General features: G+C 34.1%; 1 protein-coding gene across 1 annotated transcript; it reads left to right on the plus strand.

Annotated features, from left to right (window-relative positions):
• The first annotated feature begins 8,126 nt into the window (after positions 1-8,126).
• On the plus strand, positions 8,127-19,219 carry LOC105032375 (MLO-like protein 6). Its single transcript, XM_010906821.3, is given in 16 exon segments — positions 8,127-8,510; positions 8,626-8,683; positions 8,815-9,074; positions 12,552-12,627; positions 12,630-12,667; positions 12,767-12,827; positions 12,922-13,010; positions 13,152-13,226; positions 13,304-13,398; positions 14,382-14,431; positions 14,511-14,551; positions 17,351-17,524; positions 17,664-17,699; positions 17,850-17,917; positions 18,476-18,536; positions 18,617-19,219. Coding segments are annotated over 16 exon segments (1,767 nt in total). The 5' UTR covers positions 8,127-8,381; the 3' UTR covers positions 19,073-19,219.
• The last annotated feature ends 952 nt before the right edge of the window (positions 19,220-20,171 follow it).

A 20,171-nucleotide genomic window follows, 5' to 3' on the forward strand; every position in this document is an offset into this window, starting at 1 on the left:
CCCACTCTTCCCTAAATAGAGGAGTCTCCTATCAATGGTGGCCATGGCAGCAGGTGATTGGGACTACGGTAGCATAATCGAGGCACTACACTTGGTAGATGACGCGACGATGTCGGAAAAATCAAAGAAAATGGTGGAAAAACAAGAGAAAATAAGAGGCTCTAATTTTCAAGGAAAATTTGGCAATAGCCGGCTAGAATTAAAGCTTTAAAAGCCCAAGAAAAAGGAAAAAAAGTAAATCAAAAGATTCCAACTTCTTATCTAGATTTTTGGCGGTGCTTAAGCCATGCTTAGGCAGCTTTGGTGGTGGGAACCACCCATGATAGAGATCGAAAAATAGTGATGAACACTTATGAACTCTGATATGGGATTTAAAAGGAGAGTTTGGGGGTGCTTAAATAAATGAAGGGAAGGCTGAATCCTCTCAGATTGGCTTCCTCTTGCCAAATCAAGGAAAAGAAGACTCCATCAGTAGACTTTTTTGATCGTATTTTTTTTGTCTTTTGTTTACATTGTAGGCCTGAACCGGATATCTAAGCCGGTCAAATATATGGGCCCAATTATAGTTGCGCTGGGTCATCACAAAAACACTTCCCAGTTCCTTCATACGGACACATTTTCTTACGGCCTTTTGACTATTCACTGCCAGGAAGTCGAATTCATCAACCTTCAGGGTCTCAATTCAATGTGTCTAAAGCCGCTCCCATGCATGCTTCATGTAGTCTCTGGGACAGAGAGAGAGAGAGGAGAGAGAGGTGGTAAAAGCATCTTAAACATAAATATAACATGTGGCGTATGAATTTGGCGAACGCCTCGATCAAAGAGTCAGGTCTGTAGTCTTTCCTTGATCTCAAGGGAAAATCTTGATTTTCAACGGAACGGATTTTTATTTCGAGTGGTATGATCTGGATTCGAGTCACGAAGGATATCAGACTGTGATTAAATATCAAAATATAATGACTGTCGAATGAAACATATTTTGACGATCTCAGTAGGGGTTGGAGTCCTGTGGTCACATCTAGAAGAGATAAATATGTATTAGATCGCCCTTCCTCCAATTTTTTTTTTAGAATAAAAAAAAATCTTGATTATTTATACTACTACCTACTAGATATCAAACATCAACCTTTCACAAGCTTTGACTTATCTTTGCTATCTTAAACATAATGTTGTTATCACGAAATGATGATGACGGTGACATTCTCAAGAGACTCTTTGCATATTTTTATAGGATTAAAAATCTTGTAGGATTCGTCAATTGGGCCATCTATTTAAGTGTGATCCTAAATCAATTAGATACCATCTATCTAAAGTCTATAGAAAGAAAGAAAAAAAAACTCCATAGATTTTTTTTTTTATTGCCCAAATAATAAGATCAATGCTACATTTGGACAGGCTCTTAGAAAATACAAGCTATATAGGTCAAGAAAAATTCTTTATGCACCACGAATGGTATAGAAAATCCGACATGGAGCTACCATTTTGTCTGATTGATCCACATAGTCACCACTTCCCAACGTATATTTAATGCCTGTAGATAGTTTTTTTTATTTAAAAATTTTATATAATGAAAATATTCTATCCTTTGATTATGGCACTCATTACAAAAATTATGACATCTCTTCAAAAAAATTATGAATCTCTATTTTTTAAAAAAATTATAATATTTTTTTTAAAAATTATGAATCTCGATATTAAAAAAAAATTGAAGTATGTGTCATAATTTTTACACGCCTGCGGTGCACAAAGAATTTCTAGGCCAATAGGCCCAATGCTACAGAATATCAGCCCAATTATATAGAAATATCCAAGCAAATCTTCATAAGATTCTTGGCACATGAAAAATCATGGTGCGCAAGGCAAAGTCGTTGGCAATCCTTGTCAATCGCTGAAGCACTTTCCCAAACATCACATGCCGACCCATTGTTTCCTTTCAACAACGAGTGATGGTGCGAACGTGTGAGACACAAATGACACAGGATTGCCAGTGACTTTTCCAGCTGATTTTTCCCGCATCTTGGATCACTCTCCTCCCACGTCTCTAAAACTCCGTTCTCTTCTCCCAAAAAATTAATAAACCAAATTGCTTAACAGTAGATTGGTCCCCACATCGTTTTCTTGAATTAAAACAAAAGAAAGCGTAAACCATAAACCATCGTGCTCGATGTCATTGACGGGATGGCTTTAAACTACTTTATGCTTCATATATGCGCTTAGACTCTAATTAGCTGCTAAGTCTGGTCATGCTGGTTTGGTTTCTCTATTGTTGTGAATGAACGGCACATAGTTAAAAAAAATAATTAACTGGATCTTCTTCATCATTTTAGATTATATAATTTCCTCCCTTGGAAGTTGGAACTGCTCTTTCTATTTAATGAGATTAAACCTCACCATGGAGAAGAGAATCCCTTGCTGCATTTTTTTTATTATTTTTATTTTTATTTTTTATTTTTTAGGGGAAAGCATTGTGGGGACCAATTTGTTCTCAGGCTAATTTTGGCTTTTCTTTTCTTCTGTTCCCTTTTTTTAAAGGCTAAGGACGGGAAGAAAATGGAGTTTGGCGACGGAGTTTAGGAAGCGTAGGAGAGCGGCACTTTAAGATGCGGGAAAAGTGAGCTTGTTGGTTCATGGCAGAGGAGATTCAACTTCAAGGCCCTTGACAACATAGGTTCTAAGCTCCAACAAATAATTAGGGCTTGGTTGGGGGATTCAGTAGGATTGGATTGGATATCCCCTGGATTCACCAATTGGGCATCCCTTTTGGACATGGTCATATCAGTCCAACACCCCTCTAACCCAAAATTGAGGAATCTTTGTGCACCGCAGGTGGTGCAGAATGCGTGCACCTCCTACGATGATTGGCTCACACACAGAGCTGGAGAACGATGTGCGAAATTTTTTTTTTTTCCGACCCTGCATGTGAGCCAATCATCATGGATGGTGCGCATGGTTCTGCACCATCTTCGATGCACAAAAAATTTCACCCCAAATCTTATAGGGAAAGAAAATATCTTTGTTGGTCTTCTCTTTCGTCAGGTTGGGACTTAGGTGGGCTCTTAACAACTGCAAACTAGGCAAGCCAATAGATCTGATTTCTATAATATATTAATATAGAAATATCCAAACAGATCCTAAAAATATTCATATACTGATTTCAACATAAAAAGCTAAAAATATGTAAGGTTATTTGAGAAAATATCTAGATCCGATTTGAATCATTTAGTTGAATATTTTAAGATATAGGCGCGAGGCATCTAATAGAAAGGTTAAGATGGCGATTTATTTGTTGAGTTTTTCTTTGTTCGTTTATCTGTTTGGGGGAGAAAGGAAGGCAGACTAAGCCACATTAGTATTGTTTCAGCTAGAGAGTATTATCCAAAAAATTGAACCCAAAATCTTCGGAGACGTGACTAATAACTAGTGGTGCAAGCCCCGCTTCACACTTATTGGGCTAAAAACTTTGGCATGAAAAGTTGTCCTTTTAATAGGACGTCTACGGTGGTCATTTCCTTCAAACTATAAAGTAATGCTCAAAGAAATTTTAACCATCCCCAGAAAAACTAGAAAAAGACTCCAAAAAAAAAAGTAATTATAACAAAAAAGGCACCAGTTTTAAAGAATAGACGTAGGATCTCCCAAAACCTCCTATAAGAGACTTTTTTATAAAAATAAAATGAGTATTCTATTCTCTCTTTTAGTAATTCGATCAGAAGGAAAACAAGATTTCTCTTCGGCCTACTTAAGATGAATCTCTCAAATAAAATAATAAATAATAAGAATCTTAGAAAGTAATATTTTAAGCTCTTTACGTTTATTAGTTTTTAATGATCCATAAATTAAGATATATATCATGGTTGGAAAGTAGAGTCCATATTTTTTACTTTCTACTTGAAATTTTCAGTAGTTAGAAAATAAAGTCAATGCACTTTACTTCAATTCCACTGTTTCCTTCATTTGGGTTTTACCGGATAGAAAGAAGAATTGATAGTGTTTACTCTCTCAAAATCATGGCATATGTCTTCTATTTATACCAGTGAGATTCTCCTCATCCAATTCGATTTTTTTTCTAGCTAAAAAAAAATTACAAATTTTCTATTAGTTTATATAGATTCACTCTTCTTATTTGGAGTCAAATCCCTCTACTAATTAGAAGAGAATAAAAGCTTCCATCTTTTGAAGCTAGCGAATTTCGATCTAAATCAAGCTAGATCCCTCTCCTAATTCGAGAAAAATATAAATTTAAAAATATTAATAATATTTAAAAATTTTAAATTTATCCAGCCTTGACTTCGAAGAATTTTATTTTCAGCTGCATTGTCCAATTCTTTCTAGATTACAAGTAATAACTTTCTAAAATTTAGATATTTAGTTGAGCCCTGATGCGGAGAATTTTATTTTTGAAGCTTGTCCAAATCTACTTGAGTGGTTAGAGTAGTCCGTATTGGGATTAGTGATCCTTCCGTACCAATTAAAGAATAGTTGGAGATAAAAATCAAACTGATCTCATGCCATATTTTAAGTCTCTTGCCATCTATAGATAGGAGAATATGGAAGCGTTGATAATCTCTTTTGCCACCCTCATCCTCCTCCAAAAAGTCCAAAGTGACGGCAAAAACCTTTCTCTACTACGAAAAAATTTTAAGCACAAATGTGCTGCCGCAACTGCTTAGCTAACAGACAGAGAATAAGGACATGAGTTATTGGCTCTTGTACTGAACCAATAACTAAATATGACTCTAAGGTGGTCCAAGTTTTTCTTTGTTTTGCATCTGCTGTAGCCATAATTACAAAGAACTGCTCAAGTTCTACCAAAAAAAAGAACTTGAGCAAAAAAAAAAAAAAAAAAAAAAACACAACCTTATTGAATCTTGTAGGACCACAACCCAAAGATAATAGATGGTCAATAAATTTTTATAGTTCAATATCATTATTCTAGATTAATTGATAAATATTATAGATAAATTAAATAATATTTTAATAAACAGTTGATAGGAATTAGAAATGGTCATTATGATCACTAATTCAGTTATGAATACTTTTCTTCTTGTGACCAAATAAGCCACAATATATGTATTAGAAGATTATTTCATTTTCTTGTCGGCTAGGGTTGCTCCTGTCAATTATACATCAGTTTAGACCATCAGCATCAGCAACAGTCGAGGAGACATTGCACCCTAAGTTTTAACAAACGAAGTACCCCTACAAGAAGTACGACGGCTAAATCCAACCCAACTTGGCCGGAAAGTCAAAATTTACCCAAAACTCGCAACTCGCAGGCAGAGAAGATTTCAACTCCCGCAAAAAATAGGAAATGGAAGGAGGGTCGACAGGCATATTTCTTAGCTTATACGTTATACTAGGAGTCATGGCTGACAAGTCCTTCCTTCATGATTCGAGCCCATGGTCTTCCATACGCACCGTCCAAAATATAAGTACCACCTGGATTGTGGACAGGGGTTGTATCCTTCGCACGAAAGGAGGACTTACCTCCCTTGGCATGTATCCACCGTTGGATCACTCAATGGCTGCTTTAAGATATGTGCAGATGAATGAACAAAATCCTTCGGGAGCTTTAAAATCTGTGTAGGTTGTGATCCAACATCAATATTGTCGAAGAAGAACAATCATGCAAAAGATACAATCCGAATCCATTCCGTGCACATATGGTCCGAAACTCGTTTATGCCTCCCGACATGAAGACCAAGTCCCATCCAAACTTCGAAAAAGTCATTTTTAGGCGGCACGTAGAAGGCTTTCTTATCGTGTCATCAGAAATCGATGATCAAAGCAGTGATTAGGGCGGTGAGGTTATTAACCGACCGGGCAAGATTTTTCAACAATCATTTCTGTGGCTGTAAAGCTAGCTGACAAGCTCAAACTTGGCTGGAGAGAAGCTTGAAGAAGTCCCATGGTGGACAAATCAAGTTTGAATCGGAAAAACAGGCTCGAGATTAATTTCCAATGGGAACTGCATTTGATCCAACTTGATTAGGCTTGACCCGGTAAGGCTCGGATGTATTTATATTAAATAAATTGTGTTACATATAGAGATAATGCGCTGTTGTATTAAAGCTTTAATTAATATTAGGGTGGAGTTGAACCAAAGCTGAAATCAAGCTTGAATCATGCTGTAATTTAAGCTTGAATGAAGTTTGATTAAAGCTCGAATTCATTTTAGGATGATTAAGTTGCCCGATAAGACACAATTTTGACTCAATTTAAAGTAAACGCTCAGAGTAATGATGAACAAATTGATTTAAAACTTAGGCTCAGAACTGATGTCAAATTGAGCACGATCATACTCAAGCTCAATAAATAACAGCTTGGTCCCCCTTGTACCATCTATGATGTATATTCTGATTTCTTTTCTAAGGAAATCTGTCTTGAAAAGATGGAATTATCAATCTTTGAATCCGAAGGAGATGATGACTTAGGATGACATAAATGGTATCATCTTAGGGAAGTGATCAATTGGAATATGAAAATATGATCAAATTGATCTTAGTTATTAAATTTGGTTATGATCAGGGGCATCGTTTCAAAACCTTTTTTTTCTCTTTCTTGTATTAAAAAAAAAAAAGAGCCTTATCTCGTAACTTGGGTTTGGTTTTATGAAACAATCAAAATTCAGTCACAGTTTAATAAGTGAATGTCTTAGCTATTCTTTAATAAAATTCATTAGTGAAATGATAGTTGAACTCTTAGATGGCATGAGACATACGCAAGCTCAAAAAAAAGCCCAAAAATCCTCAAAAGGATCTATTTGGCCAAGCAGTGAAAATTAATTTATTTTGAAATATTTTTTTTTCAAATAGAGTTTCATAAGAAGTGTTGTGAGAAAGAAACAGTTTGTGTTTGGTAAAATTATTTGATAAGTATTTTTATCAATATTTGAGAAGCAGTTTGTATTTGATAAAATTATTTGTATTTGATAAATTTTTCAAAAAGAATATTTTTGACTGTCAAATTACGAAAAAAGACATATGTAGATTTACTTTACAATTAATATTATTCAAATAAATAAATAATTTTAAAAATTCATTATAATTAATTTTAATTAATTTTTTTTATTTTTATTTAATTAAAATATAAAAAATAAAATAACAAAAAATATATTAAAAATTTTAATCAATATAAATACAATTGAATCAAAGATAATACATGTTGAACAGAATAATGAGAGGGTTACGTGAAATAAATAGGGATAGTTATGGTAAATAATAATTTTGAGTAAGGATATTTTTGTCTTGAAAAAATATTTTTTTACTTCTACTTTTACTTCTAAGGAGAAGCTTCAATTTTCTATTTCCTCTCCGTAGCAAAAAAAAAAATTGCTTCTGCTACTATTCAAAAGTAGACTATTTTTTAAAATAAGTTTGGCCAAATATTTTTTTTTAAAATAAATATTTTTTTTTAAAAATAAGCAGTTCCTTCCTCTCCAAAAACTTGGTCAAACAGGTCATAAGACTTGACTATATGGTACTTCCTGTATCTCATATACGGATGTACCCAACTTGTAGAAAGTTTGAGTTGAAAAGATTTGTACTTCAAAGAATTGCGAATTCATCCTTTATCACAAAAAAAAAAGAGAAAAAAAAAAGAATTGTGAACTCATAGATAAAGTAGATATAAATTGTTGGAAAAAGAAGAAAAGAACCCAAATTAGAACTAAACGAATTAAGAAGAACAAAAAATGAGGAGGAGGTGGGTCGTGTGCGTGTTGTGGTGGACGGGCAAAGCTATTAAGGTGACATTAATGGTCCAAACTCTAAAATATCTGCATTTGGTTCGTGACCAGATAGAAAGATTGAAATAAAAGTTAAAAAGGCTATATCTTCCGACATATTTAGTTTATAATTAAACTCAGAATTCAAATTGAAATGAGATTTAAATACTAAAGAGGAATAAAGGTTGGATTTTGCAGGATTGAAGTATTTTTATTTTTACTTAAAATTAAAATGAGAAACAGAACTCTCAGTCTCCTCAACTAAATGACATGCTTGAATAGAAATCACTTATCCTCAGTTCCATTTGAGGCATGCCGTAAGATTTAAAACACCACAACAAAGTCGGCTGAACCTTTCCAAGTGCGAATGATTCATACATACCTGTAACTTTCCTTCTTTCAAATCCATAATTTTCTTCGTTTATTTTTTCGCCCCTTCCGGTACACTGCATGAAAAATAAACCGCCACACCAAAGTCAACCTAGAAAACTCGACGGACGACCAGCCATGAGCGCCGCTGCTTCCTTACAACGTCTCTCTCCAGAAGGTCAACGTCCCTCCCTACTACTACTAATATCTTCCCCTCTCTTTTATTTCAGTAGCTCCATTCCTCTATACTCTCTCCCTCCAATTAATCCCAAAGGGTAGAGCTAGCATGGCTGGTGGTGGAGGAGCCAATGACCGCTCCTTGGAGGAGACATCGACATGGGCCGTCGCTGTGGTTTGCTTGGTCCTGGTTAGCATCTCCATCATCATCGAGCACGCCATCCACCTCATCGGCAAGGCAAGTTTGTCTCAATCTGCCTGCATATATAAAATTACAATACACTCTGAATACATCCATCAAACCTTCTCCATTTCCACTTGGTGCCAACAATAGATTGAATGCCATGTTGCAGTGGTTGAAGAAGCGTCACAAGCGGCCACTTTACGAGGCTCTAGAGAAGATCAAATCCGGTATATATATGTTGTTCAGTGCTTACTATTCTAGCCATGCTATTATTGTTGCCAAAACACCATTAGATATATCTATAAAGGATAGGTATTTGAGTCCAGTAACATGGATCTGTTTGCTTCTTTGGAGATAGAGCTGATGCTGCTGGGGTTCATTTCCTTGCTCTTGACCGTTAGCCAAGGCCTCATATCCAAAATATGTGTGCCCCAAAGCGTGGGCAATTCATGGCACCCATGTAAACGAGAAGAAGAGGCTACCGCCGCCAGCACCGACGATGATGATGACTCCAAGGATTTTCATGGTACCGCCGGCCGGAGACTGCTGTATACTGAATCATCTACCATTTTCCGGCGCATTTTAGCTGGAGGGGGGACCGACGAGTGCGCACCAAAGGTTGTAAAACTATTTATTCCCGTTTAATTTTCTCAATGCCTATCGTTCTAATCCTTAGTACATATTATTATCTATAGCCCTATGGACAATAGCACCAATATTACTAAAAATTACTAAGATAACTACTATTCAATATCATTGCTTAGCATGTAATGTACATGTGACAAAAGCATTGCCATAAGTTGCTATTAGTTATTGCCGAGCCAAAATCCGACCTAACAAACAGAGCACTCAATGAACTGCGGTTCATGGGCATTTAGTATGCTCGGATTGGAAGGTCGGTTTGGAGTGGAAAATCCAACCTGCGAGTAGAAAGGGAAAATACCAAAGGTTGGCAGATTTGACTGGGCAAATTAAGAATCCTCTGATGTTTAAGTTAGGCCAAACCTTGGTGGAACAACAGAGATGGGACAGTGCAAGCAATTAATATAAAGTAGAGCAGATAGAGGAATAAGCGTGAAACCATCTGTAATATATCTCATCGCATGCAAAATTTTTTGTGCACTGTAGGTGGTGCAGAAAATTTGACGTGGAGTGCACCATCTCGTCCGATTGATTCACGTAGTCACTATTTTTTAACGCACATTCAATATTTGTAGATCGATTTTTTATTTAAAAATTTTGTATGACGAAAATATTTTTATTTTTTGAAAAAATTATGATATTTTATGTCTATATTATGACATCCTACGTCCATAATATGCACAGTATGTCATAATTTTTTCTAAAGAATATGGATATTTTCGTCATTCAAAATTTTTAAATGAAAAAGTCAATCTACAGGTATTAAATGCACGTTGGAAAGTGATTGAATAAAATATTCCACTCATATTATGATATCTTAGGCTACATTATGATATTCTGAGCTATATTATACTACAGGATGTCATAATTTTTTCCAAAAAGCAGAAGTATTTTCGTCATATAAAATTTTTAAATAAAAAAATTGACATACATACATTAAATGCATATTGAACAGTGATGACAACGTAGACTAATCGGATGAGGTGGTGCACTCCATGTTGGATTTTCTACACTGCCTGTGGTGCACAAAGAATTTCTCTATATTGCAAAAGTTTGCAGGGTTGTAACTGTCCTCTTTAATGGGCTTTAACCATCTTCAATAGACTTTGAATGAAAGGATACACGTGGCCCATTACTACTAGTTGGCCGATCTATAAGTTGATGAATTTAGGCCACATCAGTTATCACCTTAGATTATATCACGGTTCTATAATTGAATACTTTCATTAATTATTTTGTATAACATGCCGGATTATATCCTTAACATATTGATCTTAGGGTGTGCAGGCAAACCAATCAAATCACTAAACCAACCCGAACTACTAATTTTAGTTTGGTTTAGATTAGTTTTTTTTTTTTTTTTGAGATTTGGTTTGGTTTTGATTTAAAAATTTTAGAAATAAAAAAAATGATTCGATTTCAACTTCAATTTTAAGAAATCTGATTTAAATTAAACCAACCTATATATATATATGTGTGTGTGTGTAAACTACTATTGGTTCACTCATATTTTGTCTTAGCCCCAACAGTTCATTGCTTCTATATTTAGCCCATTTAGCCAATCCCATAAGTCGTCTATTTAATGTAAACTAAATAGCTCCATCCAATAAACCAAATCGAATCGAACTAATCTTTTTTGATTTGATTTGTATCGACTTTTCTATGTAGTTGATTTGATTTTGGTTTTGAAAAACCAATTTAAATCGATTTGGTTTGAAAATCAACTCCAAATCAATCCAAACTAAATCATGCACACTCATAACTGATCTGACGATAGCATGCATATAAATAAAACTTTCGATAGTTATATATAGAATTTGTAGAAAATGTTCTTTCACTTATATTTGTATTTTTTATTTTTTTTTCTATGAGAAGGCTAACCTGCATTCTTATCTTTGTTTGGTACGAAAGATAGATGGAAGAAAACATGGATAGAGAAAGAAAGATGGATGAGAGAGAGGATAGATAGAAGAGAATGGATGAATCTTCCATTAATCCTTTCATATATTTGATGACACATGAAAGGATGGATAAAAATGATTTTCTCCTCTATTTAATATAGAAGAAATGAATGAGATGATGGATGATATTTACATAATATTTTTATTAGACTACTCTTTGATAAAAATATTACTATTATCAATTTATAATACTTATTTATATTAAAAAAATATTTATAATCATTATAATCTATAATTATATAAAAAATTATATAAATATTTATTTTTAATTTAATTTAACAAATAATTTAATAAATTAAATATTAATTAATTAAATTTATATTAATTATATTAATTAATAATTTAATTTAAAATAGTTAATTAATATTATACAAATAGTTAATTAAAAATAGTAAATAAAAATAGAGAAATATGAGATAATTCTAATTATTTAATTATAATTATCAAAATTATGTAATAAAATTAAAATAGTTAGTAATAAAATTTAGTAGTATATGATTAATAATATATAAAAATAGTATGAATGAAAAAATGAAGAAATATCATAATTTTGTTAAAAAATTAATGAAGGATAATTTTGTCAATACAAAAATCTAATCATTAATGTCCATCCATCCTTCCTCGCATTCTCTCATATTGGGAGGATGTAAATTGATGAGTCAGAATGGATGGATAACTTCTTCTTTTTCAATCATTTTTTCTGTAACTTTTTAAATGAAACAATGGATGGAAAACATCAATCTTTTGAATCTCATTCAGCCGTCCTTTCATAATCCTAGCTAAACATAGAGAAGAGAAGAGAAGAGAGCCTTAGTCTTTGGCAACTAAGTCGATCAAACGTATGGAAAATTCCCACGTGGATTTGTAGAACAAGCGTCAAAAGAAAAGTATTTGCTCGGAAAAGGGCCTAAAAAGAGATTTTAGGATGCGTCCAGATTCAGTGATTACTTATTGACACAGACATTTAATGTTCCGTGGAAAATTTTGATATAATGAGCTACCGACATGTGCATATGTAGAGACTAGAAAAGTAGCCTGGCCGTATTCACCTAAAACACTGACCAATTTGAGTCGTGCAAGCACCAGCTGGACCTCCTTACCCAAAAAAGAAGCACCAGCAGGATCCAACCAATTTTATTTGCAGATTTTTACTCTAGTCCACACGACCGAAAAGAAAATTAATTAAAAGAAAACAAAATGATTTAAAGAAATCTGTGACAAATACATATTCCCGAGGTCAATCAAAAACTGATTTATATATGACTTTTCTTCGTGTGCAACCTTTGATTTTTATTCAAACTCGCTACCATTTTCATTCACACACACACACACACACACACACTTCTTTGGTTTATTATTTAGATGGTAAAAAGATCATAAATTTTTACCAATAAGATTTGTAACTTGTAATGCTTTATATAAAAAGAACCTTGTATGACCTTTCGAAGTTGCTACATTATCCAAATAACATTAATTTGGCTGATAAACGCAGGGTAAAGTTCCATTCGTTTCCTCCGATGGTATCCATCAGCTCCACATCTTTATCTTCGTCTTGGCCGTCTCCCATGTCTCTACTGCATAAGCACGATGGCTTTAGGCAGACTAAAGGCAAGGAGATGTTTAATAAAATTATAATTACTTCCAAGTCATATATTTATGGCAAAAGGGAATGCGATAATAAGTGTTTATGGGATGCCTATGCAACAGATGAGACGCTGGAAAGCCTGGGAATTGGAAACCAAAACAGTTGAATACCAATTTTCACATGGTAGGTTCAAACATGAATCAGCTAATGAATCAAAAGCATATAATGCATTCGCCCATGTATTTATGAGTGCATTGTTGTGGAAATGGTTTGGTAGATCCTGACAGGTTTAGATTGGCAAGAGATACATCTTTCGGCCGTCGGCATTTGAGCTTCTGGAGCAAATCACCCATTCTCATCTGGATTGTAAGGGTCAATTCTTCAAAAATCAGCATATTGTTTTCTTATTGAATTCACAACCACATATCATAATTATGTGAAAATTAAAGAGTATTTTAATGTCCACTTTGCCAAACAAGTGCTTTTTTTTTTTTTTTTTGTGAGCAGGTATGCTTCTTCAGACAGTTTCTGAGATCAGTTCGTAAAGTTGACTACTGGACGCTACGACATGGCTTCGTCATGGTAAGTCATTGCTAGATTCTTTGCTAATTACAAAGCCATATATTTGATCACTGAACTGAAAACTTACATGCTTTCAGGCTCATTTGGCTCCCCAAAGCTCGACGAAGTTTAACTTTCAGAAATACATAAAGAGATCACTTGAAGAAGAGTTCAAAGTTGTTGTTGGGATAAGGTATACCAGCTATTTGTATAAGCAAGTATGATATTATTTAAGGTTTTAGTAACCTGGTTTATACTAAAGCTACAGCATCAAGATATATAGGATCATGCATCCATGGTGAAAATGGATGACCCACCTAAATGACAGATGCTATGATGGCTTCAATGACTCCATGTGTTCAACAAAAATTTCACCATAGCATTGAACTGTGACCATAAGGTTCCCTCTACCGTCATGCATAGCTGCTGTGCATCAACTGAAATGAATTTTGGATCATAGAACTTGTAGCAACCTACTAGCTTACACCAAACCTACTTAGTACTAAACCTGAACATGTAACATATGTTTACCATTTTAATATATGCTCATTTTTTTGAGAATAATACGATAGTGAGACCTACTTGAGCTAACCTTGGAACCTCTCCTCGGTGCAAGCCCTGAGGAGTAAGATGCCAACCGGGAGGCTAAAGCATCATTGGCAATTTACTATATTATTTACCCCTTTTTTTGGGTTTGATATGGCCAAAATATGGAAACAACCTTCCAGCACGCCGGGGTAATGGGTAAGGTTGCATATATCTAACTCTTTCCAGACCCTACAATAGAAGGAGCCACATACACTAGACACCCTATGGCCAGAGCAATCACAGTTACATTCTCACATGATAAGCCCTAGATACATTATCTCTCAAAATGCCTCTAAGATCCCCATTTACATTATATTAATTGATTGCCTAGAATGGAAAATAACATGTGTGGTAAAATATAAGTATTGCTATAAAGATTCAACTAGAGTATCATCTAAAACATGCTTAAAAAATGGGATTTGCCTAGGACATGTCTCCTATTAATTTGATATCATTGATTTTCTCCTAACAACAACCAAATTTCGTACCTAAACAACTTTAAAGTTTAATCTGCAAATATTATTTTACAACCATCTTTAAGAGAATCTCTCCCTTGTTCTACTAATGACTTATTTCTAAAATTTCCAGCCCAACAATATGGTTCTTTGCAGTACTATTTCTACTATTCAACACTCACGGTATGCAAATTATGCCATTATCTCTTCCTAATATCACCATATGCTTCGGAGATATTATATGCTTACTTTTGTTGGGCAGGCATGCGCTCCTATCTGTGGCTACCATTTGTCCCTTTGATTGTAAGTTTATGTGACTTCTGTTCCATTTTTCAGTACCATATTTTTTGTGAAGTTAATTGCTTTTAATTTAGAAACGCATCTGCTGTATTTTATTAAACCAGTGAATATTTGAATTCTTATTCAGTTATTCTAGTTGTTGCATAGAAAAGGTCAAAGGAAAAAGAATAAAAAAAAGGTGTCTCGAACCCATGAACAATTAAGATCTTGAGATCACAGTTCATTACTTGCTTATCGTAAATTATTTTTTTTTTAACAATCCATTCTTTAAACCTTGAAGCTAAGTCTTATTCTAAAAGTCTTATAATTGGTTTTACTAACAAAAACAAAATTATTTCTATGTATTGGATGAAGATTCTTGTGTTCACTTGAATGTTTGCAATTGGGATATGATTAGAGGCAAAGCCCATCAGCAAAGAATATCTTCCCACTGTTATTGTCTTCCAATAAAGAAATTATTTTCACCTTGGTATAGATCATTTTATGATAACTTACATATTGCCTTTAACCATGAAGGCGATCACTACAATTTCAATATGATTCTGCACTCACTATGTCCACTTCTAAGAATATATATATATATTTATATATTATTTAATATATATATATATATAATATATATATATATATATATATATATATATATATATATATATATATATATATATATATATCCATCAGGGTCTTAAGCCATCTTCAAGCGATGTCTAGAGATTTACTGCCAGAGATGGTAAATGGCGACTAACAAAAGAAAAAAAAACAGTAGATGAATTTTTATTATGAATAACAGCTAAAGGTTGGTTAAAAAATTAAGTACATGCTCAGGAACAAATAATACAAATCTTTAATCACTGGCAACATTATAAAAAATTTTGCCAAGAGAAATTGATACTGAATAAGGACAAACCTCCATTATCAAGTTTCCAGGTTAAAAGAGATTTACAAAAACATATATCTGAGCAAAATGACAATAGCTAACCATTCCATCAAGCTTTGCATATCTCCCAACAATTCTATCTCTGCTAGCATACTAGGAAAGATTTTTAAGTTTTGAGATTCATCTATGAACATAATCATAGGCCTCTTATCGGCTGAGAGAGAAAACAACAAGATCTTGACAAAAAATTCCACATGGCAACCTTACATACTCTTCGGACAAGTTTATCATTCTCTTTATGATTCAGCATGTTCATAGCTCTCATACTATAGATATATTTTGGAATATTTTCGCTTTGTTGACCTTTTAAACTAAGGACCAAACTATCACATATAATGTTTTCGCTAGTAAGGGTCTTGAATGATATAGGTACTGTTTCATAATGTGCTGACCTCTTTGCACGCCCTGACAAACGTTTACTGTCTATAAAAGATTTATTTTTAGATATGCTACATTTTTCAATTTTTTCTATAAACAATACCTATTATAATTAATTTATACCAGTTAGCAGACTTATTCTTAACAAATAAATTTTTTAATTGAGCCAAGAAAATTAAATCATGTAATGAATATCTATGTTGATTGCTGCATTAGATATGTACTGAATAGTTTCAAGTAAAATTTATGAATTAATATCACATAAATCTGTGCACTAACAAAACAACCATATATCTATGTTCATCAAATTGTAAGAGTCATGCATATACATATATTAACTTTATGTTGAAACTTTGAGTTGAAGTAAAAACAGTCAATTTTTTGTCACAAGATGTCCAATTAGCATATAATCTTCAAAGAAAGGGAACAAAAGGAAAAAAATTAAAAAAAAAAGGGTTCAAGGCTGCCTTGAATAGAAGCAAGACTTTTCAGGTGCATGGGCATGACCAAAAAATGATTGAGTAGGTTATAAGCATGTACCAATGCAAGTTTGTTTGCACCAGTAGAAACATCAATAAAGACTAATATGTAGCAATACAAGCGTTTGAACAGTAAGAATTTCATGCCCCAGTATCTTTTCAATAATTTGTTGGTACAACATCTATGTTAGATATGACAAAATGGTATGACAGGCTCTTCAGACAACTATAAAAAGTCATAATTCACATCCTCAGAAGCCTTTCTTGCTGAATCAAATTTTACTCCATGGATTCCAAAAATTTTGTTATATCCAGAAGTACAAGTGTGGGCCAAGGCTACTTGAAAACTCAATTTTAAGAATGCCTGTGGAATATTCGGAGCAATGGAAGAGCAAAAACCAAATGATCAATCAAGGTAATATGATTATACAAACTTGGTCATAGAGAACTACAGAAGTTTCACAACCTCATCAAACAAAATGCCAATCCCTGAGACTCTGACCAAAAAGTCCAAGATCCATTCTTCTGCAAGCAATCATTCGTGGGAACTGTTTCTGTATACAATTTACTCCCCAAGCATTCCAAACATGGCAAGTGAGACAACGTTTCCACTTTAGCAGGACTATGTTTCTATTGACCTATTTGGAAAGCTAAATCACTATCAAATGTTTATATAGAAAGATGTATTTCAGGGGGCTGTAAAATGTTGTGGATTAATTATCCTCACATGATGTCCAGAATCACCAGCTTGGAGTACAACTTTAAAGGTCTAATCATCCTCATACTTTAATATCCCTCTCTGTAAAGTTGGTTTCATATAGTTTTAAAATAATCTTAAAGATTTAAGCACCAAGTGCTCCATGTAAAATAACAAAGATCAGACCACATCTATAATCTTACTCTGATTGTGAGTCAGCTCCACATGCATTAGTTACAAAACAGTTGAAGCTGACTTAATCTTGTTATCTGTTAAGAAGAGGGTGGCTAAGACAGTAAGAATATTTGCAGATAATTCTCCTAGTGGGAACAAAACTTCAGGTGATAATAACAAAGATGGCTGTACGTATTATGGAGCGTGGAGATGTCGTGAAGGGTATCCCTATCGTCAAGCCCACAGATGATCTCTTCTGGTTCAACCGTCCTGGCCTCCTACTATACCTCATTCATTTTGTCCTTTTTCAGGTAATGTTTCCCAAACCATAACTTAAAGATACGGTGTCCCTTTCTTCAATCCAAGAGATTAGGTAGCTTAATAATAGACTTCCACTGGTTAGCAGGAGTTGTAGCATGTAATCAACATTTTTGCATGTTTTTCTTGCAGAATGCATTTCAACTTGCGTTCTTTGCATGGAGCTGGGTAAGATGATGCATGCATGCACGCACTGCATGCCCATACATACAGAAATTCAAACAATCCATTTTTATACATCTAAATAACAAATTGAAATTTCACATAAGCTTTATAACACTCTATAGAATAGCTCATTCCGATGTAAACCATTTGCAGTTTGAATTTGGTTACCCTTCATGCTTCCACAAGCGAATAGAAGACATCATCATCAGAATCTCCATGGGGTTAGTCTTCCTACTCTGTTTCTGATAGCTTTATAGGGTTATTAAAGTAACATTTTTTATGCATAATTGCCAGAATATGACTGAACTAGTCGATCAATTTGTGCACTTTAATTATTCACTAAAGATTTCTCCAAAAGAAATTGCGCAAGAGTGAAGCTGTAAAGACTAATGAAAAAGCCACTCACACGTTGAAAGGATTTTGCTGAGTTTCTTATGGTGAAGAGCAAAAAGGTTTTCACATCATACTCTCTGTTTTCAGAATAAAAAATAAATAGCGGTAGGTTGGTTAAATTTTTTCACAGATGAAACAAACTTTTTCATCCCGTAAATTCTTCATTCTGACTTTCATTTCGGAAAAAATACAACACATCAAGTTAACATATAAGCAAACAAAATAGATCATATCATCAATTCCCATTACAATTGTCCAAATGTGTGATTTTAACCTTTCCTTCCTTTTCTTTTCTGAGAAAGGCCAGATGATTTTCTATAACCTCATCATTAGTTAAGCAACAATTAGCAATTGTACAACTCCCCTAACTCTCATTGTTTTCTCAGGGTCCTCATTCAGGTATTATGTAGCTATGTCACACTACCTCTCTATGCACTCGTAACGCAGGTAAATTTCCATACTTAAAAAACATAGAAGAACCTTCAAATGATCAACAATTACTCATCCTATATGGCGTCTCCTTGCAGATGGGGTCCAACATGAAGCCTACCATCTTCAGTGACAGAGTGGCAACTGCTCTAAGGAAATGGCATAATACAGCAAGAAAACACTTAAAAGAGAATCGGCGGTCTAGCAGTGTGACACCTTTGTCGACAAGTAGGCCAGCAACCCCAATCCATGGCTTATCACCAGTACACCTCTTACGACACTATAGGAGTGAGGTGGACAGCCTCCAAGCTTCCCCGAGGCGATATACTATTGATGATGAACAGCCTGATCTAGAAGAGACACCATCACAATCCCACCACACAATCAGTGGGTCTTCTTTCCACCACATGCAACAAGGACAGTTCGAGGGAGGAAGAGAAATGCAAGAATTGGGTAATATATCTGAGCAGCAACTGCCGCATGACATTGATTCTAATCAGGAGCTAGTATTTCTATCGACTTTTCATTTGATAAGAGACAGAGATGATCACTGAATAGCTCTCACATGGTGTAGCTTTAAAGGTCATCTCTACCATGCATGATAAATGACTTCTAAGTTTCACTAATCAGTGTATACACAGTACTTTTGGTTTTTGTAACATTTTTGGTAAGATGTCGCTATTCATGGCATAGATTGTCATAAACAATGAAGGAAAGACATGGGAACACACACACACACACACACACCACGATACAGACACACCGATATAGGAAACCTTGGTAGTGGATACAACATTGCTAGGATAAATAAATAAATAATAAAAAATAAATGTAAAAAAGCATCCTTAAAGCATATAAGGTTATCAAAGAAGATAACCCATATTTAGATACAACATCAACTTTTACAAGCTCATCATTTAGTTATCATTCAAATCCATAAACCCTAATCTATAATTGCTATATTCATATTAGCATCATAGACTACAACACCAACCATTTACAAATTAAAAGGCTAACATCAAACAAACACCTGGCTCCTCATATTTGGAACCATTAAGGAGTATATTGAGTGTATCTCGGAAGTAATTGAAGCATTTTTAAATTTCAAAAAAAGGATAATTGGAGATATATCCAGAAATATTTGATAAGTGTCAAAATCAAACAGGAAACTGATAGGGACATGGCATGCAATTTGAAGAATTCATGCTCCCGAGAAAACTAGACTCAAAATTCAATATCTATTAGTAGAATGGTAAGATCTATGAGCTGATAGAAAGGCATAGCAACAGTGCATAGAGTCAGTTACAAATTCCTGTGCGGTTAATCCAGTTTATGACTAAGCTAAACATCCCATAATTTGTAAACCTTGTAGGCAATTCAATGCCTACTCTACATAGTCCTATATGAGAGTGGGTTGAACAAGATTTTGTTGGAGGCATGTGGAAGCACAATTACAAAATATGTAGGTAGTGGGGAGGTTAGATATTATTCACATCTAGAATCAAAATATAGAGTATAGTTAAAGCATAGTTTCTCCTTTTTGAAACAAGTTAAACAAGATTCTCAAAGGATACTAATATGGTCATTATACGTGAAACATATGCTATGAGAAAAGAAAGAAGAGAAAGAAATAGTTTAAAGGTTGGTTATGTC

This window comes from Elaeis guineensis, chromosome 4 (genome assembly GCF_000442705.2).
Source record: "Elaeis guineensis isolate ETL-2024a chromosome 4, EG11, whole genome shotgun sequence".
Classification (NCBI taxonomy): Eukaryota; Viridiplantae; Streptophyta; class Magnoliopsida; order Arecales; family Arecaceae; genus Elaeis; species Elaeis guineensis.